The sequence below is a fragment of the Dasypus novemcinctus genome, chromosome 18 (genome assembly GCF_030445035.2).
Source record: "Dasypus novemcinctus isolate mDasNov1 chromosome 18, mDasNov1.1.hap2, whole genome shotgun sequence".
Classification (NCBI taxonomy): domain Eukaryota; kingdom Metazoa; phylum Chordata; class Mammalia; order Cingulata; family Dasypodidae; genus Dasypus; species Dasypus novemcinctus.
In genome coordinates, this window is record NC_080690.1 from 63,232,052 (window position 1) to 63,250,567 (window position 18,516).

Here is an 18,516-nt window from a genome sequence, read left to right on the forward strand (position 1 = left end):
TGGAGCTGGCCCATGCGCAGTGCTGATGCGCGCAAGGAGTGCCGCGCCACGCAGGGTGTCCCCCGCGTAGGGGAGCCCCACGCGCAAGGAGTGCACCCATAAGGAGAGCCGCCCAGCGCGAAGGAGGGAGCAGCCTGCCCAGGAATGGCGCCGCCCACACTTCCCGTGCCGCTGACGACAACAGAAGCGGACAAAGAAACAAGAAACAAGACGCAGCAAAAAGACACAGAAAACAGACAACCGGGGTAGGGGAGGGGAATTAAATAAATAAAAATAAATCTTTAAAAAAAAAAAAATGCAGATTCCCAGGTTTCACCCTAGACCTTGCTGAATCTGAACCTCTGGGGGAACTGTCTCTAACAGGTGATTCTAACACACATTAAAAGTTTGAGGGAAACAGACTTTGGCCCAGGGGTTAGGGCGTCCGTCTACCACATGGGAGGTCCGCGGTTCAAACCCCGGGCCTCCTTGACCCGTGTGGAGCTGGCCCATGCACAGTGCTGATGCGCGCAAGGAGTGCCCTGCCACGCAGGGGTGTCCCCCGCGTAGGGGAGCCCCATGTGCGAGGAGTACGCCCGCCCCGTAAGGAGAACCGCCCAGAGTGGAGGGAGCAGCCTGCCGAGGAATGGCGCCGCCCACACTTCCCGTGCTGCTGAGGACAACAGAAGTGGACAAAGAAACAAGACGCAGCAAAAAGACACAAGAAAACAGACAACTGGGGGAGGGGAATTAAAAAAAAAAAAAAGTTTGAGTTGGAGTGGGTGTAGCTCAGTGGTTGAGCCCTGCTTCACATGTACAAAGTCTTGGGTTGTCCCTGGAACCCCCTAAAAAAAATAAGTGAACCTTTGCCTGTTGAACTCAGAACACCAGAACCCAACAAGGATTTGATTAATGCTATCTTTTTAGGGCAATTGTTTTTTTATTTGAAGGAAAAAAAAAGGGTGATTTTTTATTGGGATTGCATTGAAACTGTAAATCCGTTTGGGGGAAAATTGGTGTCCTTTTTTAGGATTTACTTTTATCCCCGTGCCTCATTGTTGGCAGTCTGCTCTGTGACCATTTGCTGTGTGCGATGTCTGCTTGTCTTCTCTTTAGGAGGCAGTGGGAACCAAACCTGGGACCCTGTGTGGGAGGCTCTGGGACCTCCCATATGGGAGAGAAGCACTCAATCACTTGAGCCACCTCGGCTCCCTGGTCTGTCATCTCATTGTCCTTCCCCTTTCTCTTTGTTGCATTACCTTGTTGTGTCAGCTTGCTGCACCTGCCTGTCGCACCAGCTCACCTTCTCCTGGAAGCACTAGGAACTGAAGCTGGGACCTCCCACGTGACAGGCAGGAGCCCAGTTCCTTGGGCTGCATCTGCTTCCCAGGGCAATGGGTCTTTGAGGACCATGAGGTTTCAGGGTACGTGTCAACGTGAACAATGAATCCCCTGCAATTGTTTGTAAATGTTTGCCTACCTCAGCTTTTCTCAGGGCATCCAAAGCTTTCAACAGATGCTCCAAAAAAGAACCACGATGTAAGATCATCACCCTACTGTCAACAGAGCCATTCTTCTCTGCTTCCTCAGGTTTTTCTCACCACTCCTGTCCCTTTCCTTGATTCAGACTATTTGCCTAGGTTTGCAAAGATGCAGTCTCTAGTTCTAAGCACCACTTGCCATGATTTCCGGGATGCTACTCAGAGACAGTGCCTTTCTCAGCACACCCTGACTGAAAAACTGCTTAAGAGACGAATACTCCTTGTTGGGAGTTGTTAGAACATCAAATGGATGAATGCTTTTTTAAAAAAATGATTTAATGTAAGCAGAATGTAGAAAAAAGTTATACTAATGGGGTTGGAAGACCTGTCTTCCAGCTCTGGTTCTACCACCTGTGGGATCTTGATGGTCTCTTTCCTTAGTCTTCATTTTCTCATCTGAGAAATGGGCTATTTCTTAGAATCCTAAGGACCAAAAAGGGCAGGTCTCAGGTTTTAAAATAAATGGTCCCCTTTTAACTTAAAACTGAGATATCAAATAAGAATTCTTCCCCAAAAAAGAATCTCTAATAACTGGGGGGGGGAGGGCCTTTACTCTGGGTGTGGGTCTTAAGAGGAGACTACCATAGCAACCGAGCATTCCCAACTGTCTCCCCATCTCTGTCCCCAAGTATCCAGAAGGCAGCAGAATGAAGAGTCAGGTATGTAGGTGACAAAAGCAGGTAAGACTGGGTTAAATTCAAGCTCAAACCCTGGCTAGGTTGGAAGCACATTCCCTGTAAAATAATTCTCCTCACAGGATCAGTGTGACAATTCTACAAAGTTATGTAGAAAGCACTTGAAGTAGATGAGGTGTTCATACACTGGCCCGCCACCCCAACCACCACTCCCCCCAACTGAAACCTGACTGCTGGGTGAGCTAAAGGCCAGCTTCACATGGGCTTCAAGACACCTCCCATACTGACACTTCCTCCCCCCAGCCACACATTTAGAATCTTTTCCAGTCCACAGACCGGGCTGGTTGAAGGAGGCACCTCCTCTACTGCCCAGAGACCATGCCTTTCCCAGGTCTGAAATAACCCTCAGGGAGTCACACTGATGTGCAATACGGTGCACCTCAGATCAGGGATGAGGGGAGCGGGGGTTGGGAGACTCAGGGTTGGTGAGAATCTTAGGATTTCTCCAAATATTCCTGCCATCAAGCAAATAGTCCAGCATCAAGCTTTTCTATGGGGCTGTGGGGCCCTCTAGTGGCAGTGGAGCCTTGCTACTTCAATGCAGCAACAGAGAAAAGCCCCCACTTGGAGGGCCAAGCCTACGGGACCCCAGGTCCTCTTCAGTTCAGCAAATGCTAGTGCGCTCCCACTGCTGGTCAGTCCCAGTACCTGGCCTAATGGCTCCTAAACTACTCCTCCCACAGCTGGGCCTGACATAGTATTAGGAACAGCCAACTCAAGTCTTTATTGACTACTTCAACCTGGGACCACCAGTGCTAACAAGCAGAAGGGGGGAGGGGAAATGACCCTGATGCATATCAAGGACCCCAGGGCACCCCCTCATTAGAACAAATCCAGTTACAGGACTTCACGGTGATTGGGAGGGGAGAGGGAAATGGTTCAGTATGTACAGAGATTTAAGGGGATGCTGGAGGAGGGTCTTCAGTCACAGTGCTGAAGAGGGAGGAGGGACAGTCAGCCAGTGATTTGGACACCCTCTGCCTCAGCCAGAGGGTAGATTTCAATGGCCTCCACCAGGGGCAGTGCCTCCACCGCGGTCTCCATCACAGCCAGGCCAACTGCAGCCTCCGCCTCTGCCAGCTGCTGCCGCACCGCTGCCTGATGCTGCTGCTGGTGGGTCTTGCGGTGCTTCCAGAGGTTGGAGAAGGAGCGGTAGCTCTTGCCGCAGTCAGGACACGAGTAGGGCCGCTCGCCCGTGTGGATGCGACGATGTTCTGCCAGACGCATGGAGATGGCAAAAGCCTTGCCACACACTTCACAAGCAAAGGGCCGCTCCCCTGTGTGCAGGCGTCGATGGTCCTTCAGGTGGGTGCTCTGTCGAAAGGCCTTGCCACAGTCTGGACATGGATACGGCCGCTCACCTGTGTGGATGCGCCGGTGTACCTGCAGTGATGTCTCTGTGCTGAACAGCTTCTTACATTCGCTGCACTCCAGGCCTCGGCGTCGGGCAGGGGCTGAAGGAGCTGCAGAAGCAGTGCCTCCGAGGGTCGCTGGGGAGGCAACTGGTGTGCGAGTGGCCCGTGGGGCCCGAGGAGCTGGGGGCTCCTTAGCCAAGACCTCTCCAGGCCCCGCAGCTGCATGGGCCGCCTCGTGTGCTTGCAGCCGAGCAGCTGAGCCCACTTTCTTGCCACAAGTACCACACTCAAAGCGCCGTGGGGCCTGGGCAGCAGCAGCTGCACAGCGGTGCTCCCGGAGCCGCAGCGAGGAGGGGAAGGCAGCACCACAGGACGGGCAGCGGTGGGGCTGGCGCCCAGCATGGGCCACCAGCTGGTGCACCTCTAGCAGCCGGCGCAGCAAGAAGGAGCGGGGGCACTCGCGACACTTGTAGGGGTACTCGCCTGTGTGGTGGTAGCGGTGCATGAGTAGGCGGTAGGGGCGGTGAAAACGCACACCGCATTCCTGGCAGCGGTAGGGGAAGTGTTGGGCATGCACCAGGCGGTGCTGCCTTAGTGTGGAGCTCTGTGTGAAAGCCTTGCCGCAATCCCCGCAACGGTATGGGCGCTCCCCTGTGTGTGTGAGCCGGTGGCGGGCCAGGTTGGCAGGCGAGTTGAAGGGCTTGGAGCAGTCCGGACAGGGGAAGGGCCGTTCACCAGTGTGTGTGCGTAGGTGGTTGCGCACATGAGACTTCTTCTTGAACATCTTGCCACAGATGCCACACTTATGGCGCCGTTCTAGCCGGTGCACAAAACGCTGGTGCCGGGTCAGTTGCAACGCCTTGCCAAATTCGCGGCTGCACAGGAGGCAGCGGTAGATGCCTGGGGTAGCAGGCCCTGCTGAGCTCTCCTCAGACACAGGGGGCTCTGGGGCTTCTGGCTCTCCAGTCTCTGCAGGGGCTGGCTCAGGGAGACTGATGACAGGGTCCTCTGGTGGGACTGGTGTCATGGGCAGAGGGACACCACCCACCCCATGGGTACGCCGGTGATAAAGGAATTTGGTAAGGTTGACAAAGGTTTTTCCACACGGACATGAATGCAGTGGATTTGGGGTGTGGGCTCGCCGGTGGGCAAGCAGGAGGGCCTCTGTGCCAAAGGCCAGGCCACAGTCCACACACAGGAAGTGGGACTCACTGCTGTGGTCCCCAAGGTGCTGGTCCAGACTGGAAGGGCTGGGGAAGACACGACTGCACAGGGGACACTTAAAGACACCCTCCCGGTGACTCCGCAGATGCTGCTGTAGCTGATGAGGTGACAGAAAGAGCTGGTCACAGGCTGAGCAAAAGAGCTCCTGGGTGGCTGCCCCGCCTGGCTCTCCACTGTTGTTCCTCCGGGCCCTACGCCCCCGGCGATCGCGCCCAATGGCTTCCCCGTTGCGCAGCTCATAACTGTGGTCAGAGGCTGGCAGGGGCTCAGGCTGAGACACAGACACCTCTGCAGGTGATGGCGTCAGAATCTCCTGCTTTAAGACAAGCTCCTCAGACTCTGGGGTGGGAGCAGGGAAGTGGGTGGCCTGGTGCTCCAGGAAGTCAGCTGGCAACTGAAAGAGCTGGGAGCACTCCGAGCACTTATAGAGGAGAAGCTCCACTTCAGTCACCACCTCAGTAGTGGTGGCAGCAGCAGAAGGGATGGCTGCCCCTTCCCCACCCTCTTCTGCCTTGCGGTATGAGTGCTCCACAGCCACACGGGCCTGGCCCACAGGGGGCCCCAGGACAACTGGGGACCCCAGGACAACTGGGGCGGGAGGCTTGGTGGGTGTGGCTCGGAGGTGCGTCTGCCGGTGGTTCAACCAGAGCTCCTGGCTGGCAAAGAGAGCCTTGCAATCCACACACTCATAGTGGATGGTGCTGGTACTCAGAGCGGGTGCCTTGGGTGGCGGCTCAGCTGGCACTGCTTCCTGGGGTGCCATCATCTTCAGGTGCAGCTCCTGGTGCTCCAGGAGCTGGCTGGGTGACATTAGGAGCTGCCCACACTCCAGGCATTGGTACTGGCTCTCCTGCACTAGGGTCTGATAGAGGCCTGTGCCCGAGGCTGCCTCTGTGGCCACAGTGACACCAGGATCAGCCACACCCACCAGCTCAAAATGCTGCTGGGGCACGTGGGAGTTCTGGTGCATGAGCACCTCCTCCAGGGATCCATACAACTGGTTGCACTCAGAGCAGACATAGCGGTGCTCAATGTACAAAACTGTCCCTTCTGACTCCTCTGTCATGGCGGCAGCAAGGCCCTGGGCTGGGAAAAGGGAAGAGGTTGCAGCGAATCACAGTTAAACTTTGCTATCAGTCCTTCCCAGGGACTGTTCCCTCCCTTTACCATCCCTACCTCCCAAAATCTTAGATCTGCTCCTCTAACTTTGTTTCTATTTTCCCACTTCTACCCCCTCCTCTTAACAAGCTTTCCTCTCCTGAACACACAAAACAAAAACACCAAACTCATAACCTTCTCCGCAGTCCCTCCCCAGGGAATCTATCCCGAGTCTCACCTCTGAATCAACTCACTTCAAACTCCACCCACCAGATCCTTGTAACCTTTCCAATTCCCTCATAGGTCCCTGCCTCACCAGTGGCCCTGGGTCCCACTCCTCACACAGGAACAGGTCTTTTCTCCACTCAGACCTCCTTCCCCTGACTCATCTCCCTACCAACCCACACTACCCTAGCACCCCACCCACCCACCAGGAGGGTCCTCACAGAAGCCATCACTACCCATTTTGCACATCCAGACTCCTCCCACAGTCTTGCTTCCTCTCCCTGGTTCTCAGGTCTCTCTGTTCGCCCAGACCATTCAAGGGGCCACTTTCAGCACCATCTCATGGTGCAAGCCCCTCTTCTTCACACACAACTCCTGCTATCCACTAACTCCCTCTGGTGTCCAGATTCCTCAGTGCAAAATGTCCCTCCCCTCACATTTCTCGCATTGGCCTAACCCATCTCTACACCTACACTTTTCCCACTTTAACTACTTCTCCATGATATCCACATCACCCCCTCTTCACAATTACTTAACCCTAACCTCCTTTCCAGAATACCCAGCAGCCTAATCCTTTCTTCATATCTAGATTCTTCCTACCACCCTAACTCACACCCCCAGGATACCACCCAGACCCTGTCACATTCATTTATTCTCTTCCCTTTGCACCTAGACCTCACCCACAATTCTAATCCCCTCTGGGGATACCCAGACTCCCTCTTCACATTGACTTAAATCCCTCTTCATAACAAACATCATTTCTACCACCCTAACCCATTCCAGGGATACAGACAACCTTTTAATGTTAACCTAACCTTTTCTTTCTCACAAAAAAAGACCCCTATCACCCTAACCCATTCTAGAAATAGCCATACGTTCTCTCTCCCGCCCCAACTCCTCTTCATATCAACTTAAGCAGTTTTGCAAAAAGACCTAATCTCAACCCATTCCAGGGATACTCAGATCCCCTCTTCACACACCCTGACTCAATATTAACCAAAACTTCTCCTCTTTGCAAAAAGACTCCTCCTCACCCTAACCCATTTCAGGGATGCCCAGTTCTCCCTGCGCATATCAATCTAAGCTCCTTTACTTAGCAAAAAGACCCACCCTAACCCATTCCAGGCTTGCACAGACTCTCACTTCATATCAACTTAATCCCTCTCCTGGGCTAAAGAATCCCACAATCAATCTAAACCCATTCCAGGGATATCCAGACTCCCCTTCACAACCGGTTAAATTCGTTTCACACATATCCCCGCCACCCCCCCCCCCCCCCCCCCCCCCCCGCCACTGCTCAAATCCCCTTTAGGGATCCCTGGATCGGATCCCCTTTTCATGCACAACCCCACCACCATCCTAACCAAGACAGAGGGTGGCCAAACCTTTTTTTCATACCCATATTCCCAAGTGCTTATTAACCTAACATCTCCTTCTTCTGCAAGGGGATCCCCAGACCACTCCTCTTCCTTAGCCCTCAAGCACTCCCTCACTACCCTACACCCCTCCAGAAATACCCAGACCCCTCTGTTCACCTTGACCTAACTCCCTCTTTCTTTCCAAAACAGTACCCCGCCCCCCCCCCCCCGCTAGCCTGTTTTAGTCACCCCGACCCCCTTTTCACATTACATAACCCCTTCTTTGCAGAGCACCTTTTCAACCCATTCCAAGGATACCCACCCTCCTTCCCCCCTTCACAATGGCTCAACTCCTCCTCACATTCGTTTAACCCAATACCACCCCTGGACCTCTCCCGCAACTTAGGGATATGTTTCCTAATATCCTTTTTTTTTCCTACTAAGACCCTCACCGCCCTACACCTTTCCGGGCATAACTAATTTTTTTCTTTCCAATGACTTAATTACCTTTTTTCTCACGCCTTAACACCCCCCTCCCCCGACCACCCAAGTGCCCTCTAACGCCCCCTTTCGGTCCCACCACCAAGACTTGGGCTCTTGGATACATGGTGCCTTGGAGGCCTTCTCGGGGGTTAGCCCTGAGGCCTTCCCTTCCCACTCGGCTCCCCCCGCGGCCAGGTCCCCGGCCCTCCTCACTCAGCCTGCCCCTCGACTCTAGCCCCCTTCCCCACGGCCGCCCCGGCCCGGGCCCGCCAGCCGTTGGTGCCGCCCCGCCCTCGCGGCCCACTCCGGGCCCTCCGCGCGCAGGCGGCGTGGCGACAGGAGGCCGCGGGGGCAAGGTGGCGAGCTGGGCAGGCCCTCCGCGCGCCTGCTTGCACTCACCCGCCTCCTCCGTCTCGTGCGCCCCGAGCCAGAGCCCGGGGTCCGGGTCCCCTCGCGCGGCCACCCTAGCGCTGCGCCCTCTCTAGCTCGCGCCGTCGCCTCTCGCCTGCTCCGCAGCCTCGCTCTCGCTTCTAGCCGTCCTCAGCAACGCCCCTCCTACCTTCCTCCTCGGCCGCCGCGCGGACTGCCGAACGCGCCCAATCACCGCCCGTCTGGCTCCTGACGCTCGGCCAATCGACGCTCATGCCTCCTAGGTTGGCCCAATGGTGAGCAGCGTCGGATTCCCTGCAGCAAACAACCAATCCTCTGGCGACGCTTTCTCCCCGGACTGCCCCTGGGTTGCGAGTGCTGCCTCCTTTAAGCTCCCTAGAGGTTGCTCCTCCTCCACCTTCTGGGCGACTCCGCCTCTGACGGCTCAAGCGGGGCTGGGAGCGGAGGGCAGCGTGATGACGTCAGGCGGCGGAGCGAGGCTGCGGGCGCCATCTTGGGGCCGCCGGGGTGGCGCTCGAGCTTCGGGGGCGAGTGTGGGAAAGTTGCGGAAATGAGGATCGCTACACCGCGAGCGCTTGGGGGACGGAATTGAGGCGCAGAATTCTCTTGAGGGGGGAAAGAAAGAAAGAAAGAAAGTGAAACGAGTCAGCGCAAAGGGTAGAAGGGAAAAGTCTGCACGAAAATCATGGAGGGAGAAATGAAGGCTTCAGACTTACTTCATGGAAAAGGGGAATGAAGGCCACGAGAGCAACGGGGAAAGACTGAGGAGAATTCTGAGGAGGGAAAAATGGAGAAATGAAGCGAGAAGAGAGGGACTCAGAGGGAACAAGGAAAACCTGAAGGATATAGGAGGGAAATGGGAAGTGGAGGGGAAAAGAGGAGAAACAGAAACAAGCGGTTTGATTTGAAGAAACAGGGAGGGGGGGCGGATGGAAGACCCGAAGGACAGACAACCAGGGTGAAAGCCTGAATGAAGTGACCCCGTAGCTGACTACTGTTTGCTTCCTTACATGGTGGCTCTGAACCTGTCAGACCCCGCGCAACTCAGGGAGGGTGGGTTCCCTGTGTGTTGTAGAGGCTCTGGCCATTCTTTTCCTGTCTCTCCCCCCCACCCCCAGCCCCGCCTTTCTGGCCCTCAGGGCTTGGGAATAAGTTACCCCGGCCCTGTTAGAAATTTTTATCAGAGATACACCCTGAAACCAGGGAAGGGAGCTGCAAGAGGCTTGGTGAGATTGACTTGGTCCAATCCCCTATTTCTCAGATGAGGAAACTGAGGCTCAGAGGCATTGAATCATTGACCCAAGGCCGAAAAGCTAGTAGGTGACAGAACACAGAATATGACCCAGATATGACTCTTCAGTGATCACTTTTGCTATATCTTTCATTTGGTCACTAACAGGGTATCTTAACTTTCCACTAGATTAAACTCCCTACCAGGGTCTTGTGATTAAGCCTGGATTAAAATCTGGGCCCTTTCACTTCCTACCTTAGGCAAGTCAAGCCCCCTGTGCCTCATTTTCCTCATCTGTGAATTGGAGATAATGGCCCCTGTCTAATAGGGTTGTTGTAAGGCACAGAGTAAAAGCTATATGAGTTACTTTTATTATCTTAAGGAACCTAATGGTAATAGCTACCATTTCCTGAGTGTTATGATGTGTATTTTGCTCAGTGCTTGATATGCAATGTTCAGTTTAATACTTTGAACAACCCTGTGACGGAGGAACTATTATCCTGTCTTTACAAATTCACTGAGGCCCAGAGAAATTAATTCGTCCAAGTTCCCATAATTAAGATGAGACAGAGCCAGGATTTCAACCCCAAAATTGACTCTAAGGTTTATAGTCTTGGCCCCTGGTCTCTTACCTGGCAGGTGGGATATTCTGTGGTTGCATGTTGCGTGAATGAATGCAAGAAATAGGAAGGAAGTTGGTGGGAAATCACTGAGCACCAAAGCCTGCTCTAAGGCCATCTGGGGACCTGGAGTGGGAGCCAGAGAACCTGGAAGCTAGGCTCTGCCTTTGTCAAGCTGCGTGTGCTCCTGTGTCCTCTTTTCCCTCGTTGTCAGATGAGAAGGTCCAGCTTAGTTTCTCAGGTCCCTTTCTGCTTGGACCTTCATATTGGACTTCTCAATCTGCCTGGGTTGGCTAGGTCCCTTTTCTTCAGATGATACAGGAGCAAGCTGAGAGCTGGAGCAGCCTTTTGGGAGATGGTGACGTGGGACTAAGACTTCTCGGACAGGTGGAATTTACAGAGGATAGATGTTTTCTGTCAGGGTGCCTGCAGAAGCAAAGGCCCAGAGATAGGAGTGAGTCTGGGATTTCATGCCTGGCTGGAGCTGTGGGTGAGTGTTGGGGGGGCTGTAGGTGTTGCCCAAATAGGATGAGGAGATGTGTGTCAAGTCAGTGATCCTCCAGGGTCAGATGTATATGTTGGGGATGCCCCACCTGCCAGCTGCAGAGGGCCTGCCATGCAGGCTGGCGTGTGGCCTGAGAGTTGCCATGTGCCGGGTATGTGTGCGAGGCATGTGGTCACGTGTGCTTGGGGGCCACACGTGAGTGTGCCTGTGTCTCCTCCCCATCACGAGCATCGGGGGTGGCAGTGAGTCACGGGCTCAGCCTTCAGCACCAACTGTCATGTTCCTTCCCCCCAAATTTCACCCCCCACCCAGCCATGCACCACCCACCCCCATTCCAAGATCTGTGTCGCTTCTCTCCTCCATCCCCCTGCCCTGCTCAGCTCCCTCTGAGATGCTGCCTGGGAGGGAGTCTCCTGCTTCTGGCTCTGCCCTCCAGCTCTTGTCGTTGCCCCCTTTCCCACTGCCTCTCTGCCCTGGTGACCAGAGAATGAGGGCCTCTTCCCTGACCCACACATTTCAGAGGTCCCCAGGAATTCTCTGTACCCCTGCCATTGCCTCCATGAGCCTCTATTCTCCCTTGTCGCCAGGGGCCGGCTGCTCCTGCCTCAGTGAACGGCTTGCGTGCCTGAACCACACCCTTGTCTTTCTGGGTCCCCTAAGGTTTGGATCCTCCCCCCCACCTGTTTCTATGGCCTTTCCCTGCCTCTGCGGTGTACGTCCTTGTTCCCGTTCTGTGGGCTTCTCTCCATTCCTAGGACCTCTCCTGGCGTCGCATCTGTGGACAGCTCCCCATGCCTGAAGAGTGCCTTCCCTTTCCATGGGCCCCTCCCCATCTCCAGGGGCCAGTCTGTGCCCGTGAGTAGTCCCCTGTTGCCACGGGCCTTCTGTTGTCTCTGAGGACTGCTCTTTTGCTTGGTGGGCTGTTGCCTTATCTCTGTGGGTCTTTCCCTGTCCCTGTCCTTGTCCTCGTGTGAATCTGGGCCTCTGCCCACCTCTCTAGGTCTTGACGGCCGACTTTCTATTTCTCTGCATTTTCCTTCATCTCTGTACCCTCTCCCTACATCTCTGTGGCCTTCTCCCCAAGTCTCCCTGCTTCGCCTGCTTCTCATCTCATGAGCTCCTGTGCCTGGGGCTGCCTGGGCAGGGCGGTGGCGTGGCGTGGTGGTGGAGGGGGTGGCCCAGGGGTGGGCCCTCCGTCCAATGCAGCTCCGTCCCCTCATCAGCATTCTCCTCGCGGCCCCCCAGCCCCAACCAATACGGGCTCCCCCTCCCCCGACTCCCCTCCCTCCTTGCTCCCGGCCTGCCTCCTTCCCTTCCTCCCGCCTGCCCTCCTCCTCCCTGTCTCCCTCCCTCCCTCGTCTCCCCCCCCCCCCCCGCCCCCCCTTGCGCTCCAGGACCCAGCGCGGGCGGCGGGCGGGCAGGCAGGCGGCGGCCTCAGAGGGGAGAAGGAGCAGTGGTGGCGGCGGCGGCGGCGGCCAGCAGCGGGAGGCAGGCCCAGCTGGGGACCCGGAGCCGCCGGCTGCCTCTCATAAGGGGCCAGGAGTCCGTGGCCAGACTCTCCGCCGAGGCCCTGCACCCGGCACCCCCCCATCCCAACCTCCGCCTTCCTCTTCCACCTGCTTCTCTCCCTCCTCCCCCTCTCCACCTCTTCCACCCCCTCCTCAGCCTCTCCAGGTCTCCCAGCACATCCGTCCTCCCCAGCCCCACTCCTCACCCGCTCCCTGCCCCCAGCATGCTTCTCCCGTGGGGGCTGAAGGCTTGAGGACTCCAGGCCCTTGCCTCATCCAGGGCAGGGCCCAGGCTCCAGGGGGGAGGGGGGAAAGGGGTGACCCCCTCCCCCCAGCGATCCCTCCCCTCCCCCACCTCTCCTGATGGCCGGCTTCCTTCTTTGCACCCAGTCCTCACCCCCCGTGGCCCCCCCTGGCCGGCCCGGCTAGGGGAGGGGGCGGGGCCCTTTCCCGGGCCGGCTTCCCCCTCCCCCGGCTCTGCCTGCACCCCCTCCCTTCCGTTTTCACCTTCCTCTACTCCCTTCCTCCCTGCTTCCCCTCCATTTGCTCCTTCCCCCTCTCCTCTTTCCCCTTCTCTCCTCCATTTTCTCCTTTCCCCATCCTCCCCTCCCTGGCCCGCCCTCTCCTCTTCCACCTGTCCTCCCTCTTCCTCCTGGAGAGCCACCGTTTTGGATTAGTTGGGGGCTGCCGCCGCGGCGGGGGAGGGGGCCTGTGGACTGCCCTCTCCCCCCGCCCCAGCCACATCAGCGCCAGCGCATCCCCCCTGTCGCTCCTCGGGCCTCGCGGGAGCCCAGCCCTCCGTCCCACCAGGATCCGTGAGTGTCTGCAGGGCGGGCGCGGCGGGGCCCTGGGTCCTGAAAGGCTGCACTCCTGCCGCCTGGCGGGCCCCGTGTTCCCTGCGCTCCAGCCTGGCCAGTCCTGCGCCCTCCTTCTCCCTAGCCTCCATCCCCTCAGCCTTTCTGGGTACACAGCTTCCCACACCCCACCCTGGTCCTCCAGCTTCCAGGGACCCTCGGAGCTGACCGGCTCTTACTTGTGGCCTCTCACTCCTCCTCTCGGTTCCTGGCACGTCCCTGCCCCTGCTTTCTCCGAGAGCCTCCGTCCCGCTGTGACTGTCTCTTGTGCTCTTTGGGTCTCCATCTCTCTGTGTTCCTCCTGAGCCTCATGCTCTCTGCTGGCCTGTGAGCCCCATCTCGGCACTCTCCAGCTCCTGGCTGTCTTTCCGTGTCTGAATCTCCACCTCATGTGTCCCCTGGCTTCTCTCTGGCTCTGCCTAACTTCTCTCTGTTGCTAGCCTAACCCTTTCTCAGTGTCTCTGTTGATAACACGCTCTTTCCCTGGCGGAACTCCTGTCTCTTGTCTTTCTCTTTCTGAGACTGCTGTGCCACTTCTCCCTCTTCATCGCTGGCCTCTCCCTGTTTCTCTGTTCACTTGTCTCCTCCTTCACTAATTCAGGCCGTCTGTCTTCCTTCTCTCACCTCTCAGGGTCCCCTGCTATCTGATTCCTGCTGGCCTCCCCTGGATCCTCTCCAGGCCCCCTGCCACCTCCAACCCTCACTCAGCTGCCGCCCTGGCCCTGGTTCACTTTGTCTTTTTCTCAGTGGTCCTACTCTTCCCACCTCCCTCTCATCCTCTCCCCACACTTGTGCTTTCCTGGCCCTCCTCCTGGGCCTTTTCGTTCCTGCTCCTCCCCACGCCTTTGGGTCTTGGTAGTTCTTGGCTCTTTTTCTCCCCCACACTGTATCTGAGTGTTTCAGGTGGGTTCATCCCTCTGTGGTCTCGCCTTCCTTATGCAGATGCTCACCCTATCCCTGCCTGTGTCCCTCCAAGGCATTCACTCTTCCTTGGGGCCTCAGTTTCCTTCCCTGATTCTCATTCTCTCTCCTAGTTAGTGAGTTTCTCTCTCTCCTTCCATCACTCTCCCCCTGTGTGCTTGTGAGTACCTCATGCTTTTTCAATCCTGCTTCTGCCTCTTTTGCCTCTTCCTTTTCTATGGACCTGGCTATCCACTTCTCTCCTCCTGAAGATTTCTGTACCCGTTATGATCCTTTCTGCTAACCCTATTTGCCTTTTCACCTTAGCATTATTGCTTGCTAGCCCACTTGTCTGGCTCTCCTCTGGCAGGTCCCCTAACTCCTTCCACTTGGCTACTAGCTTTCTTTCCTACCTCAGGTCTCAGGGTCTCAGGCCTGCCTGATTCTGTGTGCCTCCTCTCTCCCATCCTCTTTCCTGTCTCTGTCCCCTTTGGTTTCTCATGTCTAGGCTGTGTCTGTCTTTCCTTTTCTCTTTCTTAGTCCTGCTTAACTTCCTTGGGGTTCTTCTGTATCTCCCTGTGCCTTTGTGTCCGCTCACTTGCTTGCCCCCACTCTTGTCCTTGCACTTTGCCTCTGCCTTTCTGGTGCTATCCTCTGTCTGCCACCTGTGGTCCCTGCCCTTCTGCTCTCTGCCTCTCCCTTGGTCTTTCTGTCCACTCGCCTCTGCTCTCACACTTGCCTGGCTCTACTCACTGCCTGCTCCCAGAAGTGTCTGGTGTGTCAGGATGACCCACTTCACTCCTGCCTCCCTCCTAGCTCTGCACTCCATACCCTCAGTCAGTGAGTTCTTGATTCTCCATGTCTTAGCCCCAGATCTCCATGCTTCCCTGGCTCCTTCACCCATGACAAACCCTTACCTTAGAGCCACATTTCACCTGCATCTACCAGCCAGTCTAGCGTGCCCTCCTGCTCCCAAAGGCCCAGAGAGAGACAGTGACTTGCTCAAGGTCACACAGTGAGTCAGGGGCAGGGCAGGGACAGAGCAGGACTGACTGGGGCTCCTGCTACCCTAGCCCAGGTGGTCCTGGTCACATAGACTGAAGTGTTGACCTGTGCTTGTGCTTCCCTAGCTCTTCTCATTCTACCACCTCCCCATCTCCAGCCCTCCTCCCTTGGGGAAGGGGTGGGATGTGCGGAGACACCCAGGCTACCCTCACAGCACTCTGGGCCCTGCAAGAACCCTCTTCCATGGGAATCCAAGTGTTCCTTCCTTTGGGGCACAGCCCTGGGCCAGAGAGAGCTTTGCATCCAGAGGTGGGCCAGAGGTCACCCTACAGAAGGCCAGGAACACCCAGAGGAATCCCTGACTCCCTGGGGTGGAGCAGTCATGAGGAGCAAAGATGCACTGCTGCCCTTATCCTCGGCTCCCCAGAACTTGAAGGGGCAGTGGTTTGGTACCACTTCTGACAGGCAGCACCCCCACCCCCACCCCCTGCCTTATCCCAGTCTTCTCTCCCAGTTCTCTGGTCACATCCTGAGTCTGACTGTGTCTTCACTCCATCCTCTGTATTCCTGGTTGACTCTCAGTCTTTCCCTTTGTCTTGGTTTCCCCTTTCTGACCTCCTGCTCCCTTGCTGTCCCTGCTTCTGTCTTTTTTCTCCCTTCTTTCCTTTCTCTGTTCATCTCTGCGTTTTCTTATCTTCCCATCTTTCCCTTCTCTCTCTCATAGTTCCTCACTTCTTTATCCTGTAACTCCCCTTTGTTTCTCTCCATTTCTTTCCCCTTTTCCCGTCATGTTATCATCTTTCTGTCCCCTTTTGTTTTTACTTATTTTTGCCTTTCTCTTTTTCTGAGTTCCCTGTCTTTTCTCTTTCTGTCTCTGTATCTCTCTCCTTCTCTCTCTTTACTCTTCTTTTCAGCCCCTTTGCTGCCTTGGGTCCATCCATCTGTCTACATCTCTGTGTCCCCATGTGTGTGTCTCTCTCTCTTCTCCCTCTCCAAGTTTCCTAACTCCCGGATACTCTCTTCTCCAGACCCGGATGTCCAGGCCTCTCTCCCATGGGATTGTGGGAACTAGGGACGTCAGGAAGGTGGCAAGTGAGGTCCGGGATGGGGTTGCCTAGCAACTGCCGCATCCTCTCCAGCCGGTTTCTGTTGCCTAGTAACAGCCGCCTGCCCAGATACAGGGGCTGAATGGGGCGGGGGGTTGGCACTTCCTGGTTCCCTCTATTGGGGTGGGGATGGTCCTTAGAATTCTCCTTCTTTCTGAGATCCATAAAGTGCCTCCCCCGTTTGGGAGCGGTGAAAGCCCACTAGCAGTACTCCTCCCTGTCAGTATCCCTCCAGGCCCGAGCTTCCCTTCTAGCAATGTCCTCAGCAGTGTGAGCTTCTTACTAGAACAGGGTCCTCAGAGCTGTGAACCCCTGGTGACAATGTCCTGGAGACTGTGGTTACCCCCTCCCACAGGCGTCCAGGAGGGCTCTGAGCCCCACATCTCCAGTCACCGTGGGTTGGGGGTCCCCCTGCAGGTGGCAAGTGGGGGCCGCGGCAGCTGCGTCCCCATGAGGAGGGGAGGAAGATGCCGGCTGAGCTGCTGCTGCTGCTGATTGTTGCCTTCGCCAGCCCTAGCCATCAGGTGCTCTCATCACTCCGCATGGGTGAGGCTCTACAGATCCTAGCCTTGGGGCTTCTCTCCTTTCTCCTGGGCCTCCTTGCTCAGCTTTCCTCAGGAGTTAGGAGTACCAGCCCCCGGGTCCTTCTTCCCCCTGGACCCTGGAGTCCAGGCCTCCAGGTTGTCCCTTCCTCAGGCACCAGGTGTCAGGCTCCTCTAACCTCAGACCCAGGAGTCCAGACCCCCAGCCCCCTCCTCCCTTAGACTAGGAGTCCAGACCCCCAGCCCCCTGGGATCCCCGAGTTTGGGCACCTAGCCCCTCCTCCCTCAGGACCCGGGAGCCTGGTCTCCAGCCCCTGTGTCCCGTCAGCTGCAATCCTGGACGACCAGACTGTGTGTGGCCGTGGTGAGCGTCTGGCCCTGGCCCTGGCCCGGGAGCAGATCAACGGGATCATCGAGGTTCCAGCCAAGGCCCGAGTGGAAGTAGACATCTTTGAGCTGCAGCGGGACAGCCAGTACGAGACCACGGACACCAGTGAGCGGGGCCTGAGGGTGTGGGGTGAAGCAGGACAGGCTGGCAGCTCCACTCAGGCCTGTTCTCCCAGAGCCCTCCATCTGTCCCTCTGCCCCCAGCCTCCTCAGCTTGCCCTTGTTCTCTTCTAGCTCTGTTTGCTTCCTTTGGACCTGTCTCTGCTTTCTCCCTTCTGTAGATGTCTGCTGCTAGGTGTGGGTGGGCCATGAGAGGGTAAGCCACAGACTTGCCTGGGGGAGCTTAGAGCTTTGTTTGCAGGATATGTGCCACACCTGGCTCGGAACTCCAGTGCTGAGTAAGCGGGCCCAGGCAGTGAGGCCAGGGCAGGGGCTGGTGAAGGTTTTCTGGAGAAGGCCAGGCTGCAGGTGAGCTCTGAAACAGGATGTGGAATGGGTGGCCTTGGACAGCCTGTGGAGCCTGACCTGCCGCATAGCAGGGTGCCTCAATCTTTGCCCAATACTGATGGACTGAATGAATGTTAATAATAGATACCCCTTGAACTGATGATCTTAGCCCATAGACCTTCAGGCAGTGCTGCCTTAAAGGGAGTTTTAGCCAGGTTTTTTTTCCCTGTAGGCCTTATCAGAGGCTTTATTATATTCATGCGAGTTTCAAATCTCTGAGAGAGAGTGGGGTAGAATGTTTCCCAGACTTTTTGGACTACTGCATCTCAGAGCAGAATCTGGGAGAAACGGCTGGAGGGTGAGGTGGCATATGGCATTCCAGGCATATACCTGCAACCTGGGAGCTGGGGGGGGAGGGGTAGTGACATTTTTTGCCAAAGAACAGAGGGTGTGGGGTCAGGCCCACCCTGACTGCCTGGACTCGGGCCATGTTTGGGGGGCTTTTGAGAGACTTCTGGACTGGAGTCCAGATGTGGGAGGTGAGGCAGGGAAGACAGGCAGGCTGGCTTGAGGAGGCCTGCTACACCAGAGCGAAAGATGCTACCTTCACCTACAGGCAGTGGGGAGCCATAGATGGGTTTAGACCAGGGGATGTGGTCAGCACTGGGCTTCTGGCAGGTGAATCTTGAGGCTGAATATGAGGTGAGACGTGGAAGGAAATGGGGCGGGGGCTGGAGGCAAGGTGGTCCATGAGGAGGCTAGTGCTTGCCCAAGCTGAAAGGCTGGAAGGAGGACAGAGGCAGAGGATTGAAGAGAAGAGGACAGAGGTGAGAAAATTTGAGGAGGAAGAAGGGGCAGGCCCTTATTTTTGCTATTGTTCTGTAAGCTTGAAATTATTTCAAAATAAATGGTTAATTAAAAATGAAGCGAAAGGAGGGAGAGGACTTGGTCATTGTCTGTTGGGAGAGAGGGAAAAGGCAAGACCCATTCCCAAGTGTCTGGTCTGTGCAAATGGTGAGAAATGGTAAGGTCCTCACCAACATGGAAGACCCAGAGCAAGCAA

At 56.2% G+C, this 18,516-nt stretch overlaps 2 protein-coding genes across 9 annotated transcripts in view; one reads left to right on the plus strand and one right to left on the minus strand.

The window, feature by feature from the left end:
* Window positions 1-899: 899 nt before the first annotated feature.
* On the minus strand, window positions 900-14,139 carry ZNF574 (zinc finger protein 574). Of its 2 annotated transcripts, XM_071209288.1 has the most exons (4): window positions 13,246-14,139; window positions 10,212-10,625; window positions 8,358-8,953; window positions 900-5,880 (listed from the first exon to the last, which is right to left on the minus strand). In XM_071209288.1, exon 4 carries the CDS (start codon window positions 5,858-5,860, stop codon window positions 3,170-3,172), a length of 2,691 nt encoding a protein of 896 aa, XP_071065389.1. In that variant the 5' UTR covers window positions 5,861-5,880; window positions 8,358-8,953; window positions 10,212-10,625; window positions 13,246-14,139; the 3' UTR covers window positions 900-3,169. The 2 variants fall into 2 exon arrangements, with proteins under 2 accessions (XP_071065389.1, XP_058136330.1); XM_058280347.2 differs by lacking the exon at window positions 10,212-10,625 and having other exon boundaries at window positions 13,246-13,859.
* Window positions 9,222-18,516, plus strand: part of GRIK5 (glutamate ionotropic receptor kainate type subunit 5) — a 55,859-nt gene continuing 46,564 nt past the window's right edge. For 3 of the 7 annotated variants that reach the window (XM_058280339.2, XM_058280343.2, XM_058280340.2), the window contains exons 1-3: window positions 10,512-10,689; window positions 16,495-16,623; window positions 16,948-17,112. In XM_058280339.2, coding sequence (XP_058136322.1) covers window positions 10,512-10,689; window positions 16,495-16,623; window positions 16,948-17,112 — 472 coding nt within the window. Of the gene's footprint in view, window positions 9,402-10,511; window positions 10,690-11,399; window positions 11,560-12,123; window positions 13,028-16,494; window positions 16,624-16,947; window positions 17,113-18,516 lie in introns of those variants that run through there. The other 4 variants (XM_058280342.2, XM_058280341.2, XM_071209287.1 and 1 more) reach the window with 4 other exon arrangements.